This window comes from Semicossyphus pulcher, unplaced genomic scaffold, assembly GCF_022749685.1.
Source record: "Semicossyphus pulcher isolate SPU_LCO1_2020_fin unplaced genomic scaffold, fSemPul1.0.p SCAF_1, whole genome shotgun sequence".
NCBI lineage: Eukaryota > Metazoa > Chordata > Actinopteri > Labriformes > Labridae > Semicossyphus > Semicossyphus pulcher.
The window spans coordinates 20,208,487-20,229,040 of NW_027211603.1; the positions used below are offsets into that span (position 1 = coordinate 20,208,487).

The following is a 20,554-nucleotide window of genomic DNA, read 5'->3' on the forward strand; positions in this document are numbered from 1 at the left end:
TCAACATTTATCGCTTTAAATACACTCTTTTTCCTGATGCATGTCCCTAAATTGAACCCTGTACATTCTTAGCTTCTTCCCCCCCAACTTCAGTGTTATCTCTGTGCCGGCTTCTCCCTGTGCATCAGGGAGAGGACACATCGGCAGGATTTACACATGCAATTAGGAGATAAATAAAAAATGGACTAGCTTTATGTTTAAGGTGCCTAAGGGCCCGGTTCTTGCTCGTGTTCCTCACAGATAATGGGCATATATACACAAATATTCAGTTGGAATTGGAGTCTGATCATTTGGGTTGCTTCTCTGCCGAACTTCTCATGAACCTATTTAATAATGAGTCAAACAGATATAGATGGAAAAGAGGAGCGTGGCATGTGATGCATGTTGTAAACCTCACTTGTAAACACTCTTGACCACCCTGTTTCACCGTATCTTACCAAAACAGAGCTGGTACTTATGTCAGAAAGATATTCCCATATGCTAGTTTGTTGATGGAATGATTACTATCTGTTCTGTTTAACACCGTATACACACTTATCCTTTATGAACATAGTCCTCATGAGAGTCCTAGGCAACAGAAATCTTTGAAATAAACAGAATGCACAGTGCAGATAACACCTACGAGTCAATAGGTCTGCAGCTCTCATGCTTACATAATGTGTTTGAGTGCTTAAAACAGAACAGGTAAATAGGAAACTTGCTTCTCTTTTCTTTCCTGTTTTCTTTCTTAACTTTCACATTAGAGGTATATAAGAACTTTTGTTGTTAAGTAAGATTAGGTGGATGTTTAGTGAGCTAAGAAAATATTGCACATTAGGGTTGATGACAGGCCATAACGCAAAGTGCCGCAAGTGAGTACAAAGCACTTGAGCGCGTACAGCAATCATAACTTGCTCCAAGCATTAGCTGTTGATTGAAAAAAGCTGTTATGCTAATGTACTTGAGTAAAGACAAATAACCAAACCAGTATATTTTCAGCAGCATATATGGACCATTAGTTTTGTATCAGCTGCTCGCTAAAGCTCACCTTTGCATCACTTAACTCCAGAAAAAAAAAAAGCTTTTTCTATTTTAAAGCAGAAGATTACCGGCAAGCTGTAAAATGTATTGATCCAAGGCTCCCAAGAACACACAGGGAGCTTTTAATTTGCTGTGCATTTATTGCTGTAGCTTAAGTGATTTATCCTGGGGGTTCATTAGCCTCATCCTTATGCGCCGCATGTGAAACACAGCACCTTAAGCAACCTGCCTTTTAGTCTCCTCCCCAGACAGCTCCAAAGTTAGCAAAGCTAATCCAGCTTTCAGAAGATTGTCGCATTCTGCAGGGAGCAACTACTGCGGGAGTGAATGGTGACGAGAATGTCAGGGAGAGGTTATGTGTTTTGAGTTTTCCATCTATTCAGGCTCCTTACAATCTCTCTTCACATTAGTGTTTTTACCATGTTAGCGACATAGCTCTGGGAACATCTAGGAAGATGGTGACATAGTGAGAATTCAACCTGCTGAACAATGTGCGTGTTAGCATTGTCATTATGATCGTGCTAGCATGATTATAGAGTCCAGATGGCACCCATTCATTTAATTAAAATTGCAAAGGAAGAAAAGCCATTACATATTTCTTAGCTTCTGGGGTTGCTTCCGTGTTGTGCACATGTGCATTAGTATTTCTCCCACTGGCCCATCATAGCTTTTTTATTCTCTAGAAAAATGTACATATGAACAAAACCTAATATAAAAAGCATGCTAAAATGCTAACAACATGTTTTCTGTCTCTCTTTTCTGTCTCTTTCTCTCTCCAGGAGCAGCCAGGGCTTCATGCACATGAAGCTGTCGCGGACGAAGGAGAACAAGTACATCCTGGGCCAGAACAGCTGCCCCTTCGACAGCGTGCCTGAGATCATCAACTTCTACTCCAGTCGCAAGCTGCCCATCAAGGGTGCCGAACACATGTCCCTGCTGTACCCTGTAGCCATCAGGACACTATAGTGCTCTGAGTCACCTGCAGGCGGTCAGCCCCTGCAGCACTCACTGGGTCACCCTGTGGCTCCACGCTTGCTGTCCCGCTGGACACAGCCCAGTGGGCTCATGGGAAAATGAACAGTTGCATCCCAAAACTGCTGATCCTGACTCACCTCACTGGCCGACAGATTCCCGATCTGTTCTGAAGGCCGACTGCAAACTTTGTTATACAAACAGACTCGATGTTGCAGAAGTCTTTATTATTTTATTTTATTTATGACAGACAGCCACTTCATTACATCACAGACTGACTCTCTAATGGACATCATTTCATTGATTCTGGACCTGGTTTCCCCTAGCACTTAACACTCAAAGACAAAGAAAGGTACAGCGTTGTTACATTTGTCACATGGGTGTACAGTTTATCATAAAACTATTGTACCTTTTCCCCAAGTTTGTTTTGCTCATTTGGTTAGGCTCTGTTGATGCTGTAATAGTTTGCGAGGGGGCTTGAAGATTGTAAGAGTTGTGTAAGGGAAGCGACATTTATGAGGCATGTTGAGGGATATTGTCCACATGGGCCCCATCCTGTGGCCGGGATATTGAATAAACTGGCCCGGTATGAGCGGCGTGTCCCCAGCTGTGTGGAAATAACAGGCCTGTGAGCCGCGCACACTGATCTCTCTATCTTGTCATAGTGCATGCTGTCTGCTATCCATCACTGAGTGGGTGTATCACACCAATGACAGTGTAAGTACCATCGTGGTGAGACAGGCAGCCGAGCATGATGGATGGGTCAACCCGTCTGACACAGTACAATTGGCTGAGGCTGGAGACCAGAGCCTGTCCAAATGGACCAAATTAGCCCCGCTACCCCCGCTTAGAATGGCTTTGCATCGGGTGAATGAAATATGCCTGCATTGTCTACCTCAGAAAATCAATTTCATTCGCCCATCTGCAGATCAATAGGTACAATGGGATTGCAGACATCGATCTGTCTTCCCTTCGACATTCCCAATTCCCTCACAATGGCGTCATTGGTTTAAGGAATATGTTTTTTTGAATACAGTTAATCCAAGATTTTTTTTATGAAAACAAGCAGATTTTCCAGATCAGCAATTGTATGTATAGTCACTAATATGATACTGTGTGATGTCAGTAACAAATGTTTGGTTAATGCCTTATAATGCATGGGTCAAATCAGTCCGCTAGATCAGCTGATTTCCAGTTCTGCTTTTAACGATTGTTCTGTGACTGTAATTTATTCTGGGGTAATTATTACTGATGTGTTACTCCTCTGTGATGGCCCGCCGGCCCCCGCGCCCTCATTGTTCCGTGCCGATGTGATCGTGATGTTTGGGACTACTCCGGCCTCTTTAACTGTGGTGCTTTGCATTTTTGTTGTTTCGAGTTCTGCTACGTGCACGTTTGCCTCGGTGGCCTGACTCTGGGTCACGGGTCATGGCGTTCTCCTGACCAACGGGATTGTGGAGCCTCGCGTGAGAGACGATCGCAATTTCCCACCGGACCAATCACAGCGCAGCCTGTTCCAACTGGATTAATAACACACCGTTGCATTACAATCTCTCTATCATCGTCCCTTTACTACCAGATGTGCATGCATGTGTGAATGTGTGTGGGTGTGTACAGTATGCTTGTGTATTCGTGCACAGACTTTCTGAGTTCTTGTGTTTTTTTTACCTTGCTGGTACAAACTGGTGACAGCCCTCGTTTGAACCTCTTTGGTTGTCAGCAACTTCTTTTTTCCCCCTGAACTCAAGAAACTAGAATTCAGCCTTGTGACTCACTAATTGTCATTTTTCTTGTTTTCACTCATTAACCACATTAGATTTCAGCAACTCATAAGAATGTCATGTTTGACTTGTGGCCTGCTCTCTGCAGTTCATTTTAACAGACCAATGACTGTATATACAGAAGAACGATGTGTCTCCATCTGCTCCCATTGTACGAAATTGATGCCAAAACAGCCCCTGTGATAGGCGCTGCCATCTTGCGATGGTGACGTCATTTAGAGCTAGAGCTGCGTAGTAGAGATCGGCATGCTGAGCCGCCGTAGCCACTTCCGCCAACCAAAACACACACTTAACTTACGGGGGAAAAAAACAGCAAAGATGCTGCACACCAGAATTTCTAAGAGCAGAACAGCTTCTTGTGTTGGTCTGAAGCAGACGTTCACAGATATGTAAACTTCAATGACTGTAGTGACTGTCTTAGTTACGTTTCCTCTCTCCATTCCTCCTCAACTCTGCTAATCAGGAACAGATCGGCTGCAGGAGCCGGATTTGTCAACAGAGCTGTCAATCATCCTTTTGACAGCAGCAAATAACTAATTAAAAATAAACTTGTCAGAAAAATGAAAGAAAAATCAGCATGATAATAACTAGCTATAATGACAGAAACCTTGTTTGAAAAACATTTATCTGGCGTGTATTTTGGTTTTATAGTTTGACTCATGTCCCATCTGTTAACATGGAGGGGGCGGGCTTTATGAGCTACACTGCAGCCAGTCAGCAGGGGGCGCTAGAGATGTTTTGGCTTCACTTTTAGGGAGCTGTCATGTCGTCCATCTTTTTATACAGTCAATGAATCATACCTTAGACTTTATGAAAGAAGTGGCCGTTTGAGCATCAAGCTCAGTATTTTGGTTGTTACCATCTTTATGGACGTAGAAGTGACCATATTTTAGCATCAATCTGATGATGATTTAGCTTTTTATGAATCTCTGTAAATGGATATCTGCATGCAAGTGTAGCTGATAGATGTCCTATCTCAACTTCAACTCCATTCTCGCTTGTCAAGCTGCAAGTCAGACTGTAAGCAATGCTGAAGTACATGTAAAAGGAAGGTTTGGCAGGAAGTCCTTTATCGCTATGTGCTGGACTTTGGAAACCAGAGGCTACATCTACTTCCTATAATCCATGAGCCCCACTAATATTCTAGCCCAAAAAAGCGTATAATACTGCTGACCAACTACAGCAAGAAAAAGCTGCTTTGCTAGCAGTATCCACACCATGAACTGAGTCTAATGAGTCTCTAATGTTTGTATAGTCTCTTCAGTGAATCCTTATGAGTTGCTACATTTTCTGGTTTAATGAGCAGATCAAATAAATATGGAAAATTAGAGAGGGCTTTGGTCCAAGATTAAATTCCTAACACTAGAACGCGAGCATGACCACTGTATATACAAAGCCAAACACATTTTGGCTTTGACTTTATCCCTGCTGTGTGCTATGCAACTCTAAACTGCAGTCATTGAAGGGAAATGATTGGAGTGTGTGCCTCCACCAAATGTTTATGCTAAACGTGATGGTACAAAAAGTCCACCAGGAGGAGACGTAATCAGCAGAGCGACCTGATCAGTAGAAAGCAGAAAGTGAGATGCAAACAGACTTTTATTTTGGCGGTGCAGTAAGTGAGCAGACAGATGATGCTGTCATCAGATGAGAATGCCATATGAGGGTGTCTGTCCGTGTAATGAGGCAGCCTCTGCAGCTTTATTAAGGAGTAGTGTGCTGTCGAAGTGGACCTATGTGTTTCCTGGAGAGAAGATATCCTAAGAAGAAATGCAAGTTAAATATACGTGTGTGTGATGTTTGAAAAATGTTCCCTGTTTCAGAGATCAAATGTTGACGGTAGAGGCTCTTTATTTAGTTACTGCTGCTGATGAGTATTACTCTACTAAAGGGAAGAGCCTGCGTATGATGGCCGCACTGCCTAGAGAGAGAGGCCTTAGCTTTGGAGAAAGGGAAGATGAGAATACGGGGGAGGCAGGGGGGGAGGGATCGGCTGCAATCAGCAGACAAACACTTAAGGTTCGTATGTTTCTATTCTGAGAACCCGCTCCTCCCTCAGAAGTGTCTTAAAGAGTGTGTATGTGTGTGTAGGACAGTTGTGCATGCATGAAACAGTGTTTGTGTGAGTGTGCGCGTGTAATGGTGTGAGCAACCATCAGCCATTGACTTGCCCCGTGTGTGTATCTTGTGTTTCACTTTACTGTGGTAAAGTGGCATGTATGAGTTTCCTTTGTGTACATTTTCGTGCCACGTATGTATGCACTACTATAACATATCTCTGTACAGTCCCTCATGGCCAAATGTATATACTGAATGTATTGTATGGGGACATAGAGGCATCGAGGTTCAAAATAAATAAAATTGGGTTTATGAGAATGTTCCTGTGATCTTTCTTTTCCTGCTGTTTTGTACCAACAAACAAATATTGTTTAGCAACAGCAAAGCCACTTCCTGTCTTCGCCCTCGCCTGTTTCCATGGTGAAGCCCTTCGATAGACGGTGAAGAGCGACCATTGTTTGAGTCAAGGACAGAATGCCGGAGCTATTATCAAGCCAGTACTACAGCACTTGTTGTCTTGTATTGATCCACTTTATAGCACAGTCCTGTTCGTCCCGGCACTATGTGCTTTACTGTGTGTGCATCCACCTGAAGCTTGTGCATTCATATTTCATACAGGAGAATGAGGGTCCCTGGCCCTTTTCTATATAAAAAAGCATGCAGGCTATTGCTGTCTGGCCTGTAAACGTAGTGAAGTGTAAATCATGTATGATTCTTGGCATTTGAAGCAAGTCTTTGCCTCAGGTAACAGATTTAGAGGACATTTCTCAGCCAACAAAGAGAAGACATACATGTTGAATTATAATGTCAACAGTTTTTTATGGCTTTGTAAAGTCATTTCCTAATTTACTATCCTGGGAGACTTTTCAAAAGTCCTGTTTAAGCCCAAGTCCATATTGATTTTCTGTTTATTGTTAAAAACCTAATTCTAAATTCATATTTGTTCAATTGTTTGCCTGCCTGTAGATACCTTTAAAGGGGGGGTATTATGCTAATTTCAAGCTTCACATTTCACTGTGTGATACCTGTGGAGTAGCTTAGCATAATTTACAGTTTCATTTTTCTCACACTGGTGCTCTGTGCCGGCCCTCATACAGCCTTTGCTTGAAATGACTCGGTCAGCTCTGTGCCTTAAAGACCCTGCCCCTACGAGCCTCTTTCTTTTGATTCGCTCTCCGAAGCCTGCCCGAGGGGCAGGGTTTGAGGCTCGCCTCAAAGTTGTCGGCAAAGAGGAAACTTCACTGTTTCGATTTGAAATTAATGTCTTTCCTTCACAGCCAAACACACTTTATCCAAGATATTCTGAACCAACTTGACTAGCAGAGCCGTTGAGCAGAGTGGCGGAGTGAAAACATTTCTGAGGCAGACTGAGCTGCTGGGTGGGCGTGTCCTTGAATTGTGCCAGGGGCAGGAAGTCCAGCTGTGTCTTGGGCACATGCCCAAATATAGAGTTCCTCCACTTTGTGACGTCACAAAGTGAAGCGTCTGGAGAAGTCTGTCTGAGAGCAAGCGTTAACGGCAGCATACTTTTACGTAAAGATTTGAAACTTCACCCATGCTTAGTATTGACATCCAACATTGCAACATCATATATATGTCTTAAAATGTGAAACAGCAGAACACCCCCTCTTTAACATTTTGCATGTTCAGATTTCTGCTGAGCACTGAGAAAAGACTGTCTAGGTTAGGCAATTATTCTGAATTAATTAGCTGGAAGTTTACCAGCTGACCTCTGGCTCCGCTTTCCCCATAATTTGTGCCAAATTACAGAGCTCTATAGGCTCAGCCAAGTACCAGCAAACACATGATTTATGGACGCTTTTTATGCAACAACAAAAAAAACCAATTGAGTTGGATTTTCTTTTGTTGTTTTTGACGCTTCTAGAAAAACAGTTTTCAAGCTGTATGCATGCATAAGCTGTACTTTTGGCTCTGCAGCTTCTCTAGGATGGTGGATACTTTCAAGTCATCACATCCTCTGGGATGCTGCCGCCTGCATGTAAATAAAACTGCTCAGACTTCAGCATTTAGTACTGTTGAGTGGGAAGCAACTTAAAAGAGAAAGCCCACCCTAAAATCCCTCTCTAAACTTCTTCATCGTGACAACGAAAAAAACAGTTTAAAAACCACATTTAGGACACAAAACATCTGTCAGGCAGTCAGGATGAGCTCAGGCAGGGGGTTGATGAGAGGAAACAGTGAACATTCACAGCCTCTCGACTTGCTTGATAGCAGGCAGAATGTTTAATGCACACACCTCAAGTCTGGCTTCTCCAGGAACTGACAGCCAGACAGTTAAGACATGTCAAGTGGCTCTGACTGTGGAAGTATTTGCAGCCACATTTGTCTGTGTGCAATATTGAGTACTGATATGACCATGAGTGAAGCGCTACTTATTATTGTGCCATTAGATTCCTCTTTTTCCTTTTGAAAATTACGTCTATTATGTCATGAGAATTTTAAAAAAAGACAGGAAAGACATGCTTAAGCACCAAATGTCACGTTTACATTTCACTTTGTATTTATTAGTTGATTTACTTGATTTCTTCTGACTCAGTGAAATCCACAGCTTCAGACAAAACAAGCAGTGTTGTTGCTATTTTAAGTTTCTCCCAGAGGTGTATGCACGCTCTCTGCCTCCCCCTACGCTGCTGCTCTGTTCTCCTCCAGAAAAGCTCCATCAAGGGTTAAAGCACCTGGGATGAAATGCATCAAAGAAGCTTTTGTGGACTAAAAGAGTGCAGAAAAAGAAGAGGAGAAGAATAAAAGCATGGCTTGAAAGCAATGAATGGGCCACGAGGGGGATGAAATGGCCTTGTGTCCATCAGGAGCTCATTTCATATTCCGCTCAGTCACGGCCGGCAGAAAGCAATCTCAGGTAGCAGACCTTATGTTAATAACACGTGGGTTGCCTCCTTTCAGAAAAACAAAAGCGGATGGAGGGCATTATACCAACCCGCTGCCTTCCTCCTCCTCTGGCACGTCGGAGGAATTCATCTGCAGAGAATAGCGTTGGTATTGTTCTACCTGTCTGTGAAGGCTTGATTAGAGGAGCTTTTACACCCTTTCAAAAGGTCTGGCTTTGATGCTTTCTATTGGCTGAACATATTGCCTGTAATGACAGGGTGCAAAAGCTTGCTCATTACCTGAATCCCGGGTCACAGGGGGAGTAATTGGGCAGATTTGTGCCAGCTTCAAAGCTCCAGGCCTGGTTCATTAGAGAGGCATCTTTCCAGTTGTTTAAGCTGTTTCCCGTTCTCACTCAGGAAAACTTTTTCACTGATATGCATCCACCACCGTGTGATTGTGGTTACAGCTGAACATTAAAAAAAGGCGCAGAGAAGGGACTAACAAACTCTTGAAGAATCATGTGACTCTTCACAGCTATTCAAAACCTCTTTGGCCATGGTTGGAGGTGCGGTACAGGCACACTGTGAAAATGAGGGTCTGTATTGATTTAAGTGGAAGAAGAGAGAGACGGAGAAATAATAGTTTTCAATTATTTCTGCCTCCTCTGAGATCTTCAGAGTTTGTGGCTCACATGTGCCTGCAAGTGCAAAAAAAACAACCTGTTTTTCATTTTCCAAAAGCATTGTGCTACCATGGTCACATCATCTTAAAGGGCCAGTTCGCAGATTTTCAACCTCAGTCCTATCATGCTATTATGGGGAGCTAATGCCATTATGGTAGAAGAAAATGCAATTTCACTCTGTGCCTTTGGAGGACGCTGTCTGCTTCTCCAATGGGCCCTGGAAAACCTCCGCCAGACTACATAAAACGCGTCATCTGGCGGAGGCCAGGGAGCTTGCTAAACTACACTTCCTCAATCTAGGACGCCTGCCTCTGATGTCATGTCTGGTTCAAAAATGTAAACTGCAGACCCGAAGATTTTTTACACAATCCACCGGTATATTCTCATCATATTTCAATTTTGTCCCGCTCTGAGCCGTTGCCTGCAGCGAAATGGGAGTACTGCACTCCATCGTCTCTCGCTGGGCCGTTCCTTTCAGAGAGAGGGGTGCAATGCACGCTGGGTGTTGTAGGAATGTAGAATGGGCGAAACCACGAGCTGTTTGTACAACTTTCTCCACAGCTATGGCGCTAGTTTCAAATATTATTGCTTCTATCGATTACAGAGAACACCAGCTTTGACTGACAGTGGCTTTTTCCGGGGGCCAATTGCTCCTCTGATCCTCTAATTCTATTAAATAAATACACTCTTTATATCTTTTTTAATTGTCAGGTCTAATGTTAATAAGAAGTGATGAAAAAGTCGACAGGAGCACAAGTACATCAGTTCCAATATAAAATTGTAATTTCAGTTCTCATTCCCCAGAATAGAGAGTATAAAGGCTTTAATATCAGCTCAGGTCCTAAGAGATTGCACTATAATCAATACTTTTCTCACTCAATAAAAGGGACCTAAATATGGCGTGTAATAGCAGCTTTTCTGTACCATATGTGTCACAGCATTTCACACCCCGTCGAGTGTCTCCTTGACAACTTGACATGATTTCTTAGTAAATCGAGAAAGCTGCAGTTATGAGGCTTGTGATGATGGTCGATACACAGACTTCGGTGTATGCATGTTTCTACACCTGACTTCACAATTTACAAGCATCAGAATAACATAAAACAAGTCTAAATGGAAATCAATGCACATCTGCTCAGAATTCCTCCATTTTATTTGAGCAGGCGCATGATTCTCCTTTTTAATTTGCTATAGACAGACGACAACACTTTCACTGTCCATTGTTTAGATGAAGTGTTTCCTTCAGCACAGAGGATAAGCTTTATTCTTAAAATACCCTTGAAGGCAGTTGGAGTTGGAAATTGCCCGCAGGTGTGCGTGCATATAAAACGGTAATGGGGACAGACGGACACAAAGCGCTGTTTGGGTGCTGCGCTCATGAAAGGGGCAATCCACTGATTGAGCTGTCACATTCACAGATGCAGTAATAAAACTAAGCAGGGCAATTACTGGAGATGGAGAACGGTAGGTAGCAGAGGGGGGCACGCAATATGTCCTCCCCTAAAATACCCTGATGGGAGACAACGAGACAAAGCAAATGTAGCCCTCTGTAATAAGCTCAGTTAATGGTAACAATGCTCTGACAAGCACAGAGACATCTCTGTGGATGGTAATAAAGCTATCACCTTATCTGTGCAACTTCCTTTTTATGTTAGCGGCTGTCGAAGCAAATTGCCCTCTGTGACAAATGAAATCTCACGACTACAAATAAAACAGCCATCATCAAACAGTGTTCGACAGAGGGCAGATCAAAAACATGATTTTACATGTAGGAAAGGAAGCAGAGAGCAAATACACCAGGAGGACGTCTGCTGGGATGACTGAGCACTGTCGCAACTGGATGGAAACTACTGCATTGCCATCTAGTGGACAAACAGGAGAATTACATAGGCTGAGTAGACTTAAAAAAATAGGTTGGCATACATTTGAATACTACAACCCAATATTTTATGATAACATAAGCTTAAAAAATGAAATTCTAGCAGGCCCATGATGATGACCTTGTAACTGAAACATTTCAACAGAGTTCAACAGACTGACTAGACCGATGCAAAATGTAAACAACCATTAAATAAGAAGAAAACAGGCTCTGGGGTTACTGAGGCAACCTTGACTGAATTTATTTTTCATTTAATTGTAGTCACATCAATACTAAAAGGCGCTCATGAACTTTGCGGAGCTCAGATGAAATGGAGCTGTATGAAAATCGGGTAAGAATAAAAAGAACTCTACCAGTATATAATGTGTCCAAACTCATAATTTATAATTTCCCGGCAGTTAGACAACAAGCTCCTCCTTGCTATCTCCTCCATTAGTCTTCGTCCGTGGGGTAAGGGCTCAGAGTCCTGGGCCTCCAGCAAATATGAGCTCCAGGGCAGCCTGGATGTCACCATCTGTGGCCTGCAGCGCCCTCAGCATCAGCTCCTCATCCTGGATCCCCATGTCCCTGAGCTGCTGCATCTGGGACTGCCAGCGGCCCTGGAAAACAAAAACACATTCACTCAGTAACTCTTTTCACCAAAGACCAGCTACCGTCTGTTTGGTATATAGTCTGTGAGCTTGTAGCGTCACCTGTATAGCAGTCATGTTGGAGGCTTGCAGAGCTTGCTGTAGAGCCTGGCTGAAGAGGTCGTTACTGACTGGAGTCCCTGCTGGCATAGGGGCCACACTACTGGAGGGGTCCGCCTGAATCAAAGACAGAAGGAAAGGAAATAAGATTATTTTCTAACACAGCAATGTACAATAGCTAGATTTTGTAGCAGAGATCTTGTTTTTAACAATACAATACGTTTTTTGAAAAGATATCTTTTCCTAAATGTAAATAAACCTCACCTGGCTTGAAGTTGTGGGAGTTACCGCGCTGCTGTCAGGAGTACTGGCGAGCGCCAAAGCTGTCGCCAGCTCGCTCTGTGTTATCGGTCGAGGGCCCGTCGCTCCACTGTGGCCCAGAGACACTGGTCGCATTCCTCCTGAGGCTCCTGCTCTGCTGGAAGGACCTGCTGGGCTCCCCTATTAAAGCATTACAGTACATACATTAAGACATACAGAAACAAACATTAGGATCCCTTGTATCATTATTTTCCATGCTTATAATTGGGATGTTGAATATCAGGAAGGTTGACTCACAGTCTGGAAATCCTCCTCATCGTCAGACATGCCCTCGAACATGAAGCCTCCTGCCAGACAAATTAATTATTAGCTCATTTGTAGTGAAAACATGACAACATACATTAGAAACTACTACTACAAAAAGGAGGAAACAAGAAGTTAACACTAATTTAGGCTTATGAAATTTTGTCTTTAAATACTATTATTATGTTCAAAATGCTTCTGTATACTCCATTTAAAACACAGTATAGACACAAGTGATCTGATGCATGTTACCTGGCATATCACTGTAAGAACTGGCCGAGACATTGCGAGATGATCCTGCACTAGACTGAGCCGGCATACTGCCTGCCACAGAGTGCAGCACCAGGATGATGGCGTTGACGAGGGCTGGGTGTGAACTGATCAACCTGAGAATAACACAGAGAAGCATAAATGTCAATTTTGACAACTTGGGTGTAGGTACTGTACTCACACACCAATAACAAAGAAAAGCCACACTCACACGTCCAGCATGTTGGGGTCTGTGAACTGCACGAAGAGATCTTTGTCTTGGAGCACTCCTGAACAGGTTAAAGGGAGTAAGGGGGACAATGTTACTATTTGCACATTTGTATTGTACAATAAGATGGCATAACAGTATTTATAAAAGATCTGCATGACTTACCTAAGGCGACTGGGTCTGATCTGAGCCCTGGTGTAGCCACAATAATCTGATCCAAAGACTCTTTATTTGTCAGCATTTTATACACCTAAGTGAAGGGAAAAGGCATTTAAAAGTAGCAGCAGCAGAAGAAGAAACAGTAATGGTGTTAACCATATAAAGTACATGATTAGTGTGTATTACAGATTTGACATACGTTGGAATGAGTCACTAATTGGTGACAATATTGATATACAGTATGAGCGTTACCTAAAGAGACATAGCAACTTATCAAAAAGAAATAAACAGCAACAAAATTGGATGACTTTGAATTAAATTAAAGTATGTTTTAACCATCGTCATCAGGGTAAATAGCTGGTGTAAATCCGTGGTTGATTTAGCGGTATGATGTGTTTTCTGTATCACTCTGCAGATAAAATAGTGCCATAACAGATCAGAATAAACAAATCTTTTTTGAGTGCCAATCTATGGTAATATCCACAGTTCAATTTGGATGCAAGTAAGTAACTTTATACCAGTTAATGGCAAAAAATGAGCCTATTCATACCTGAACTATCCCTTAATCAATCATACCAACACAATGCTGCGCTAAATTTGATTGTGCCTGGTTTGTTTAAGCCATGGAAAGCTACAGGCTAAGCCCTTTCCTATTGAAGATAATCTTTGACTAGCTCGTAGTTGCTAAGGTTCTTGCTCACATGTAGCACTGAACAACATCGAGGGTGGTCCAATCCTAAGAATACAGCTCTAAACACAGGTGTGACTGCACCCAAGTGGACAAATATCCAATCACAGAAGCCAAAAGTTTTCAGGTTAAGGATGTTGAAAAATGAGTAGAGTGCAAACACCCTAACGCATCCTTGCAGTCCTCAGTGAAGGACAGTTTTTAAGGCATGAAAAAGCTACCGAACCCTACTGGATGGATGGAGACGGGTATCACAGTGGGCAGTACAGTACAGCACTGTGTTTTTACTTACTGAGTCTCTGTACGTAGAGTTGAGAGAGTGAAGAGCAGCATGAAACACCCTGAACTCCCTAGCTGCAGTTGCTCTGTTCACAGGCTCTAGAGAAGAAAAACAAACACATGTTCACATTCAAACTTTTAGTTTCACTTACAGTACAACTTAAACTCAATTTCAAAGCGTGTCTTTAAAATACCACACAGACCTGGGCTACTCTCTGGCTCTGGCCAAGTCTTTTTGAGGATGTGTAAGGTGGAGCCTGGTTGAATCCCACAGGCATCCAGTGTCAAATCATCCTTAAGTTTCCGCCCACAGTGGACCAGCTCTGATACAAAACATTAGAGACAGAACAGGACAAATAGGGATGATCAGCCTTTCATTATATTAATTAATCCACCAAACAGATGACACAACTGAGTAGTGGATTTTCTTGTGAAGAAACATTTTATTTCCAAATCATTTATTGTGTCTTCAAGCCAGACCTATTAGTTCAGGGTCTGGTATCGAGTCTGAGAGCTGCGCTGCAACAAGTTGTTTTAAAGTAGCAACTCTGTATCCTCCTGGTGAGACATCCCCTGGCATCATCTCTGGGAAGTGGAAGATGGATTTGGGCTGATCCAACAGCTTCAAAGACAGCTGCCAGTCTGAAGAAGCCATTTCCACCTTTACACAAACAAAACACATCTTCAGCATTATACGTAGACGCGTAATTTACGCGGATACGCTAGATTTAATCAATAGTTACTGGTTAGAGCATGGGGTTCTTAAGTTAAATGGGATATAACGCATGCATATTTACTGTAGTTTCAATAGAGGCTAGAAAAATGACTATTTTCGTTTAGGAATAGATACTACAAGAGATATAGACGATGACGAATAACACAGAGAGTTTTTGGAGGAGGCAGTCAGAACAAAACGCAGTTCTACCTAAAAAATGATCTCTTCGGGGTTTTGACATGACAAGTTACGTTAGCAAAACTGCTGAACCACGGTTAGCTGCTTAGCTTTTGCTTTAAAAAAAAAGCACGCGGATTTTAAAATTATGTAAGCTATTCGTAGAGTATGATTGCTTTAGTAAAACAATTAAATCGAGATGGATGTTATACAAAAACGCCCAAAAAACTGTCGTATTTATGAAAGAACCGTTCACTCACCATTTTATTGTTGACACTCGATACACTTCCTGCTTTATGTCACGTGGTATAGGTGACGTTTACATCCACTGACCAAACAAAGGAACTTTGACTTCTCTTTCCGTCACTGTATTTTTATGTTTATTATTTTATTTTATTTTATTTATTTTTTTACCGTTATGGATCTTAAAAACTCTAGAGGTAAAGAAAACACGTTAGGGAAAGTTAAATCACAGCCAAAGCATTACATTACATATGTTCGTACCCTCACATTGTGCCCTATTTTGTCATAAGAGGAAAATACTTGCTTTTTGTCATGTGTCGCAGACAACATGTCCCCAATTGATTTTCCTGTTGCAGTTTCAAGATTTTCCTAAGATGTGTCATGTCTTGGGCAGACGTGATTCCAGACAGTAATATGGTCTGTGAATCCCATTATGCAAAGTAGTTCACCAATCTAACTAGAAGTGTAATAATCTCTGCTTACGAAGTATGATCTTTAACTGAAAAAGTCAAATCCCTGCCAATATCACACTATAGCACGTTTAAAAAAATGTAATTTGTAACAACCTTGCCAAAAATTAGGTAAATCAAGCTGTCATGTCAACTGTACGGGCTGCAGTGATGCGTTCAAAGACCTCAAGGTAAAGTCAATAGGACTTTTTCGTTGGGCTATAAAGATTTGTTTTGAAAAGTAATTTCGGGTTGCCACAGATATTAGCAGTGCGATTTAAAAACTTGTATTTATTTTACAGTACATACGGTAGATACCGGTGTGTACACAAATGGTTAACCTGGGGGTCGGGACTCTCGAGACTCTTTCCCCCTCTGTATGACATCACTGCTGGACAAAGCGGTAAGGAGTGGTTTCTGTGAAGAGAGAGAAGCGTCCCAAATCAATGGAACAGACGCACACACTGAAAAAGCCTCCTTCAGCTGTATTCACCGTCAAAATAGACTGTTGTAGCGTCTGTAGCAATTTTAGCAGTGCTTTTCTTGTGAGAGGGATGAACTGCTCTTGAAAATCACGTCGGCTGAGCTGGTCAGAGAAAAGAGTCACCGCCGCTGGATGGTTTTTAAGTTTCGCTCACCTAACATGGTAAGCCTGAAGAAATGTTTTGTTTGAAAGCAGAGCATGAGCTAACAGATGGATTTTCATATGTAGGCTAATGAGAGAGATAACTTTTATTTTCAAAGACGAGCAACAGCTGGCAGGGAGCAGAAGAACCTCATGAACTCACACGGGGCAGCAGGCTAACTGGTTCACATAGTTGGCTCTATTCACTGGCATGTGTGGTCATTTTTTCTAGTTTTAAAGCAAGACAGAGGCCTGCTAAGCTGCTAGTTTACTGTTTCATACATTAAGCTAATGCTATTTATGAATGAAATGGACTGCGCCCCCATTTGACGAACAGTTGTCACAGCATCCTGCATTTAATCAGTGTCACGGAAACTTCCACAACTCATAATGTAACAGTTATGTGTTTACATTTACTGGCAACTGGCGTACTTTAGCCGTAGTGTTTCACTGAAATCTGATTTCATATTTTTTTATTTATTTTTTTTATTCATTTTCCCCAAAATGTATACTGTCCATCCATACAACTACACGGATTTATGCAGTATGTAAACAATAGCCTATATACAAAAAGTGTAGCCCATTACAATAACAGCAAAAACATAGCCTATACACGTATGTGTTTGAGTTTCTTCTCTCTCTGTCTTTTCTCGTGGATGGAATTAACTGTGTAAGGGAAGGCTAGGTCACAGTGGTTCCCAAACTATGGTCCGTCACCAAAAAAAGGGCTCACAAGACAATATAAACAGGACAGTAAGAAAAACATATTCCTTCATCACTGAACTATGCTAGTTTTTTTTAAAGACTATTTTTCCCTGTGAAAATTTTTCAAACAATCCTAGGGAAAAAAAGTGTACACAAGCACAAGTGGTGGAGTAAGTATGATGCTGTGCTGTATGCTATAATGAGGATGTTTCCTTACCACATGGTTCCCTTATCACATGCTGGTGCAGCTGTGCTCTGCTGGCAGGTACAGCTTCCTGTGGGATGTAGGAGGATGTAATATTTTTCATTCTGACAACATGTATAGGAAATGATTACTGATATATAGCAGGGAGATAATGATGTGGACCACGTTTCTTGCCAGGGCTGTGATTGCAGTTTGTGACAGTGGGCAGTTCACAGTGTTGTTTCATCTCACTCATTATTGCATGTTTATGTCGAGCTGCTGTAAGATAAAGGTTACACTAAATTGGCTCCTGTAGTTTTATAAAGCAGGATGTCTGTGTATTGTCCCATTGTATATAGGTTGCATAAACTTCAGTAGTCTTCTACACCCTATTGTGACTGCTTGGCATGCTTATTGTCGGTCAGATAATAAATATACAGCCTAGTCCTGCATTTTATTGGATTGCTGTATGAGACCAATGCATAGTTTAACCAGTAAATTTGAGCTTTAGGAGTTATAAAGAAAGTTTAGCCTAATATGAAGCCTTTTATGAAGCTTTTAAAGTTATGGAGCTCTTCTTCCTTTTGTCTGATGAAGTAAAATTATCCTCATTGCTGACGTATGGATTTGAAAGGCTCACTTCCATCCAATGATGTGTTTCAGGTTAGAGATCTACCTATCATCAAGGGTTGAATGGTTCCCAGTTGTTTGAGAAGCTTGGCAATGATGTCAGCCATATGCCAGTGATAGATTTGGGCCTAAAAGGTCCGTCACACTCTATATATTAATAGTTCTTAAGACTGGGCTTGTTATCCAGGAGAGTACTAGAAAGCAGTCATGTTCGTTAAGACACACCTTGAGAGATACCCTGCTACAGACAAAAACATGTCTGTGATGGTACAGCGACCATGGGAAATTGTAAATTTTAATGTTCTGTGATACTTAAAGAATCATTTCTTTCCTTACCTCAGTGAGAAGTTAAACCATCCTTAGCACTGTGTCAAAATGAAATACAATGGTGATTACAGCTCAAAAGCTGCCCACCAATCACTAAAAGAAATTCAAGACATTCAGACTGTGAAACAGTTTTTCATTTTAATATAAGTTCATTACATGAACAGCATTGAAACCTGAACAAAGAGCCAGCTGAAGCTTTAATACTTTGATAACACAGCTCTTTTAAAATGAAACAACTTTATTGTGTCATTATATTCTTTAGGTCCCGACTTACAAGTGTGGCCCAGTTGCTTTGATCTCTGACATTGAACTGAATCGTTAAAGTTGAATAGTAAAATGAAAGGAAGAAAACAGCGTTTCCAGGCTGGCATGGGGTCAGCTAAGTACTTGAGTCATTCAGTTAAAAACTCTTTGATGGCTTCCTGGTGTTTGCACACCACAGGCAGACGGTGGTTTGGTGTGTTGGCATATTTTAGATTACCTACTGAGATAAATCTTGCTCTTTTGGAGAGGCTGGCTGGCTCGTCTTTTTTATGATTGAATATTCCTTTGTGTGTGTAGCGAATAACCCATATTCTCTGAATCTAAGGGGTAAATATCTTCGGATAGAGATAGAAAAATGTTTTTGAGTTTGTCTCTAATGCTTTGTTAAAACAACATAGAGCAAGTAGTGAGTGTGTGCTGTGAGAGAAACTTTGTGATGAGGCTGCAGTCCTAGCCACATCCCCTCTCTGCTGGAGCCATAAATGGAGCCTCATGGAAAGAGGTTTGGTTTAACCATTAGGTGGAGCTACAGCTGACAATAATATTGAGATTATTTATACCAGAGCATCACAACAAATCTGTTAGCTTCCTTCAAAGATTTAACCACATTTCTACATATCCAAAACATATAAAAGCCAGGTTTGCTGAACTTGTAATTGTAGATCTTTGCAGACATTTGGCCACTTGCTCATAAGGTTTCACTTAAGTTGATTAGTGGGAGGTTACAGCATTGAGCCACAAGTTGATTTTAAGTCTTTCATCAGATGTAGCTACTGTGAGTGCTGTGTAATTCTGCACCATGTGTGGTAAGAAGTGGGGAACTTGGATATAATTAAAAACCCTTTACCCTTTAATTTGAAAAAAGTAGTACAGGTAAATACATTTAAAAAAAGAAAATTGAGCTTTTGATCTTAAATACCTGGCTTTTGTCATGATAGTGTGCGCAGTTCACAGGTTACATCTCTGTGTAAAAGAGCAGCTTATATAAAGAAGCAGTAAGAGCAGCTGTTATATCCTCTGACGTACTGTTCATCTTTAATGTCAGCCAGTTTTGCTTTACGTAAATTTCCAATTTTTTTCTACTGACTTTAGTCATTGTTGGCCCCTGTGAGTTGTTATGTATAGGATAGAAGCACCTTTACACACACCTAATGTGACCCAGCGCGATGAATTGTCTGAAAGCAGCAGATAGTACACACCACTTTCCACATGATTGCCTAACTTTAGACCTGCAACAATCACTCCCCTAATTGGTTTGTTGATATTCAGCAACAATTTCAGCGATCCATTTTTTGCATACTGAAATGGGAGAAAATGCTTTTTTCAGCCTCCCAAATTATGCAGATTTCCTGCTTTTCCTCACTTTTATGTCATTTGAATCTGAATATCTTTGTGTTTGTACTGATGAAAAAAGACATTTAAATATGTCACAATTTTTCTCTATTTTGTGACATTTTAGACCAATTGATTAAATTAGAAAATAATCGTCAGACTGATCCACACTGAACATTATCATTTGTGGCAGCCCCATCTAATTTTTGGCTGACCGCCAGGGTCAACCCTACACACGGGTCTGTATGTGACTGACTGAGTGACTGACTGACTGACTGAGTCAGTGAGTGACGGTACTTTCACAGCCGTAGAGAGAGAGAGTTGCGACATCGCAATGGCGAATCATGGAGCATATTGGACCTCCACTGACACCATGGCTGCTCCTCCGCTGCTCGTCCGCTGTCCTCACCTACGTCCGCAGCCCGCATCTGCTTTCAAACACGTTGTCATCGGCCTCATAAGGACAGTCTTTGTAACACATTTCCCACAAAAGCGCACATTGACCTGATGCGGTCAGCCACATACTAGGTTTTGACCAAATCTTGTCTCTGTAAAAAATATGAGCCGAAGATGCTATAACATTAAATGCAGAGGAGGAGCTTTTAGCTATCATTATAGCCCTCGTCCAGCTTACACACACTCTCAGGGCATACACTGGATGATATGGATAACTCTGCGTGGGGGAATTAAGTTGAGTGTCAAGAAACAGAGAGGAAGCAGACCCATGTGCCTTTTTGTTCATGTGACAAGAAATGATGTCATTCTGAACTCGTTATTGACAGGAGACTGAATTGTGTAAGACTG

General features: G+C 41.7%; 3 protein-coding genes across 4 annotated transcripts in view; 2 read left to right on the forward strand and 1 right to left on the reverse strand.

The window, feature by feature from the left end:
* Positions 1-6,149, forward strand: part of LOC138588172 (SH2 domain-containing adapter protein F-like) — a 97,013-nt gene extending 90,864 nt beyond the window's left edge. For both annotated transcript variants that reach the window (XM_069658082.1, XM_069658092.1), the window contains one exon: positions 1,800-6,149. In XM_069658082.1, the coding sequence (XP_069514183.1) occupies positions 1,800-1,986 (187 nt within the window). In that variant the 3' untranslated portion in view covers positions 1,987-6,149. The remainder of the gene's footprint in view (positions 1-1,799) is intronic.
* Positions 6,150-11,453: 5,304 nt separating this feature from the next.
* LOC138590432 (ubiquitin-like protein 7) lies at positions 11,454-15,286 on the reverse strand. Its single transcript, XM_069661075.1, has 11 exons — positions 15,252-15,286; positions 14,580-14,760; positions 14,303-14,422; positions 14,113-14,198; positions 13,139-13,223; positions 12,977-13,034; positions 12,748-12,881; positions 12,490-12,539; positions 12,196-12,372; positions 11,935-12,048; positions 11,454-11,841 (listed from the first exon to the last, which is right to left on the reverse strand). Exons 1-11 carry the CDS (start codon positions 15,252-15,254, stop codon positions 11,701-11,703), a joined length of 1,149 nt encoding a protein of 382 aa, XP_069517176.1. The 5' UTR covers positions 15,255-15,286; the 3' UTR covers positions 11,454-11,700.
* An 848-nt stretch (positions 15,287-16,134) lies between these two features.
* cd276 (CD276 molecule) overlaps positions 16,135-20,554 on the forward strand; it is a 71,926-nt gene continuing 67,506 nt past the window's right edge. Inside the window, exon 1 of the mRNA XM_069660885.1 lies at positions 16,135-16,329. The gene's annotated coding sequence lies outside the window, so the exon portion shown is untranslated. The remainder of the gene's footprint in view (positions 16,330-20,554) is intronic.

Bases quoted from the DNA above. Each gene is read 5' to 3' on its own strand.
- LOC138590432 (XM_069661075.1), bottom strand. The intron at 14,199-14,302 runs GTCTGTGTGGTA...TTTCTTCTCTAG, and splicing joins AGAGCCAGAGAGTAGCCCAG to AGCCTGTGAACAGAGCAACT. The intron at 12,049-12,195 runs GTGAGGTTTATT...TCTTTGATTCAG, and splicing joins CTCCCACAACTTCAAGCCAG to GCGGACCCCTCCAGTAGTGT.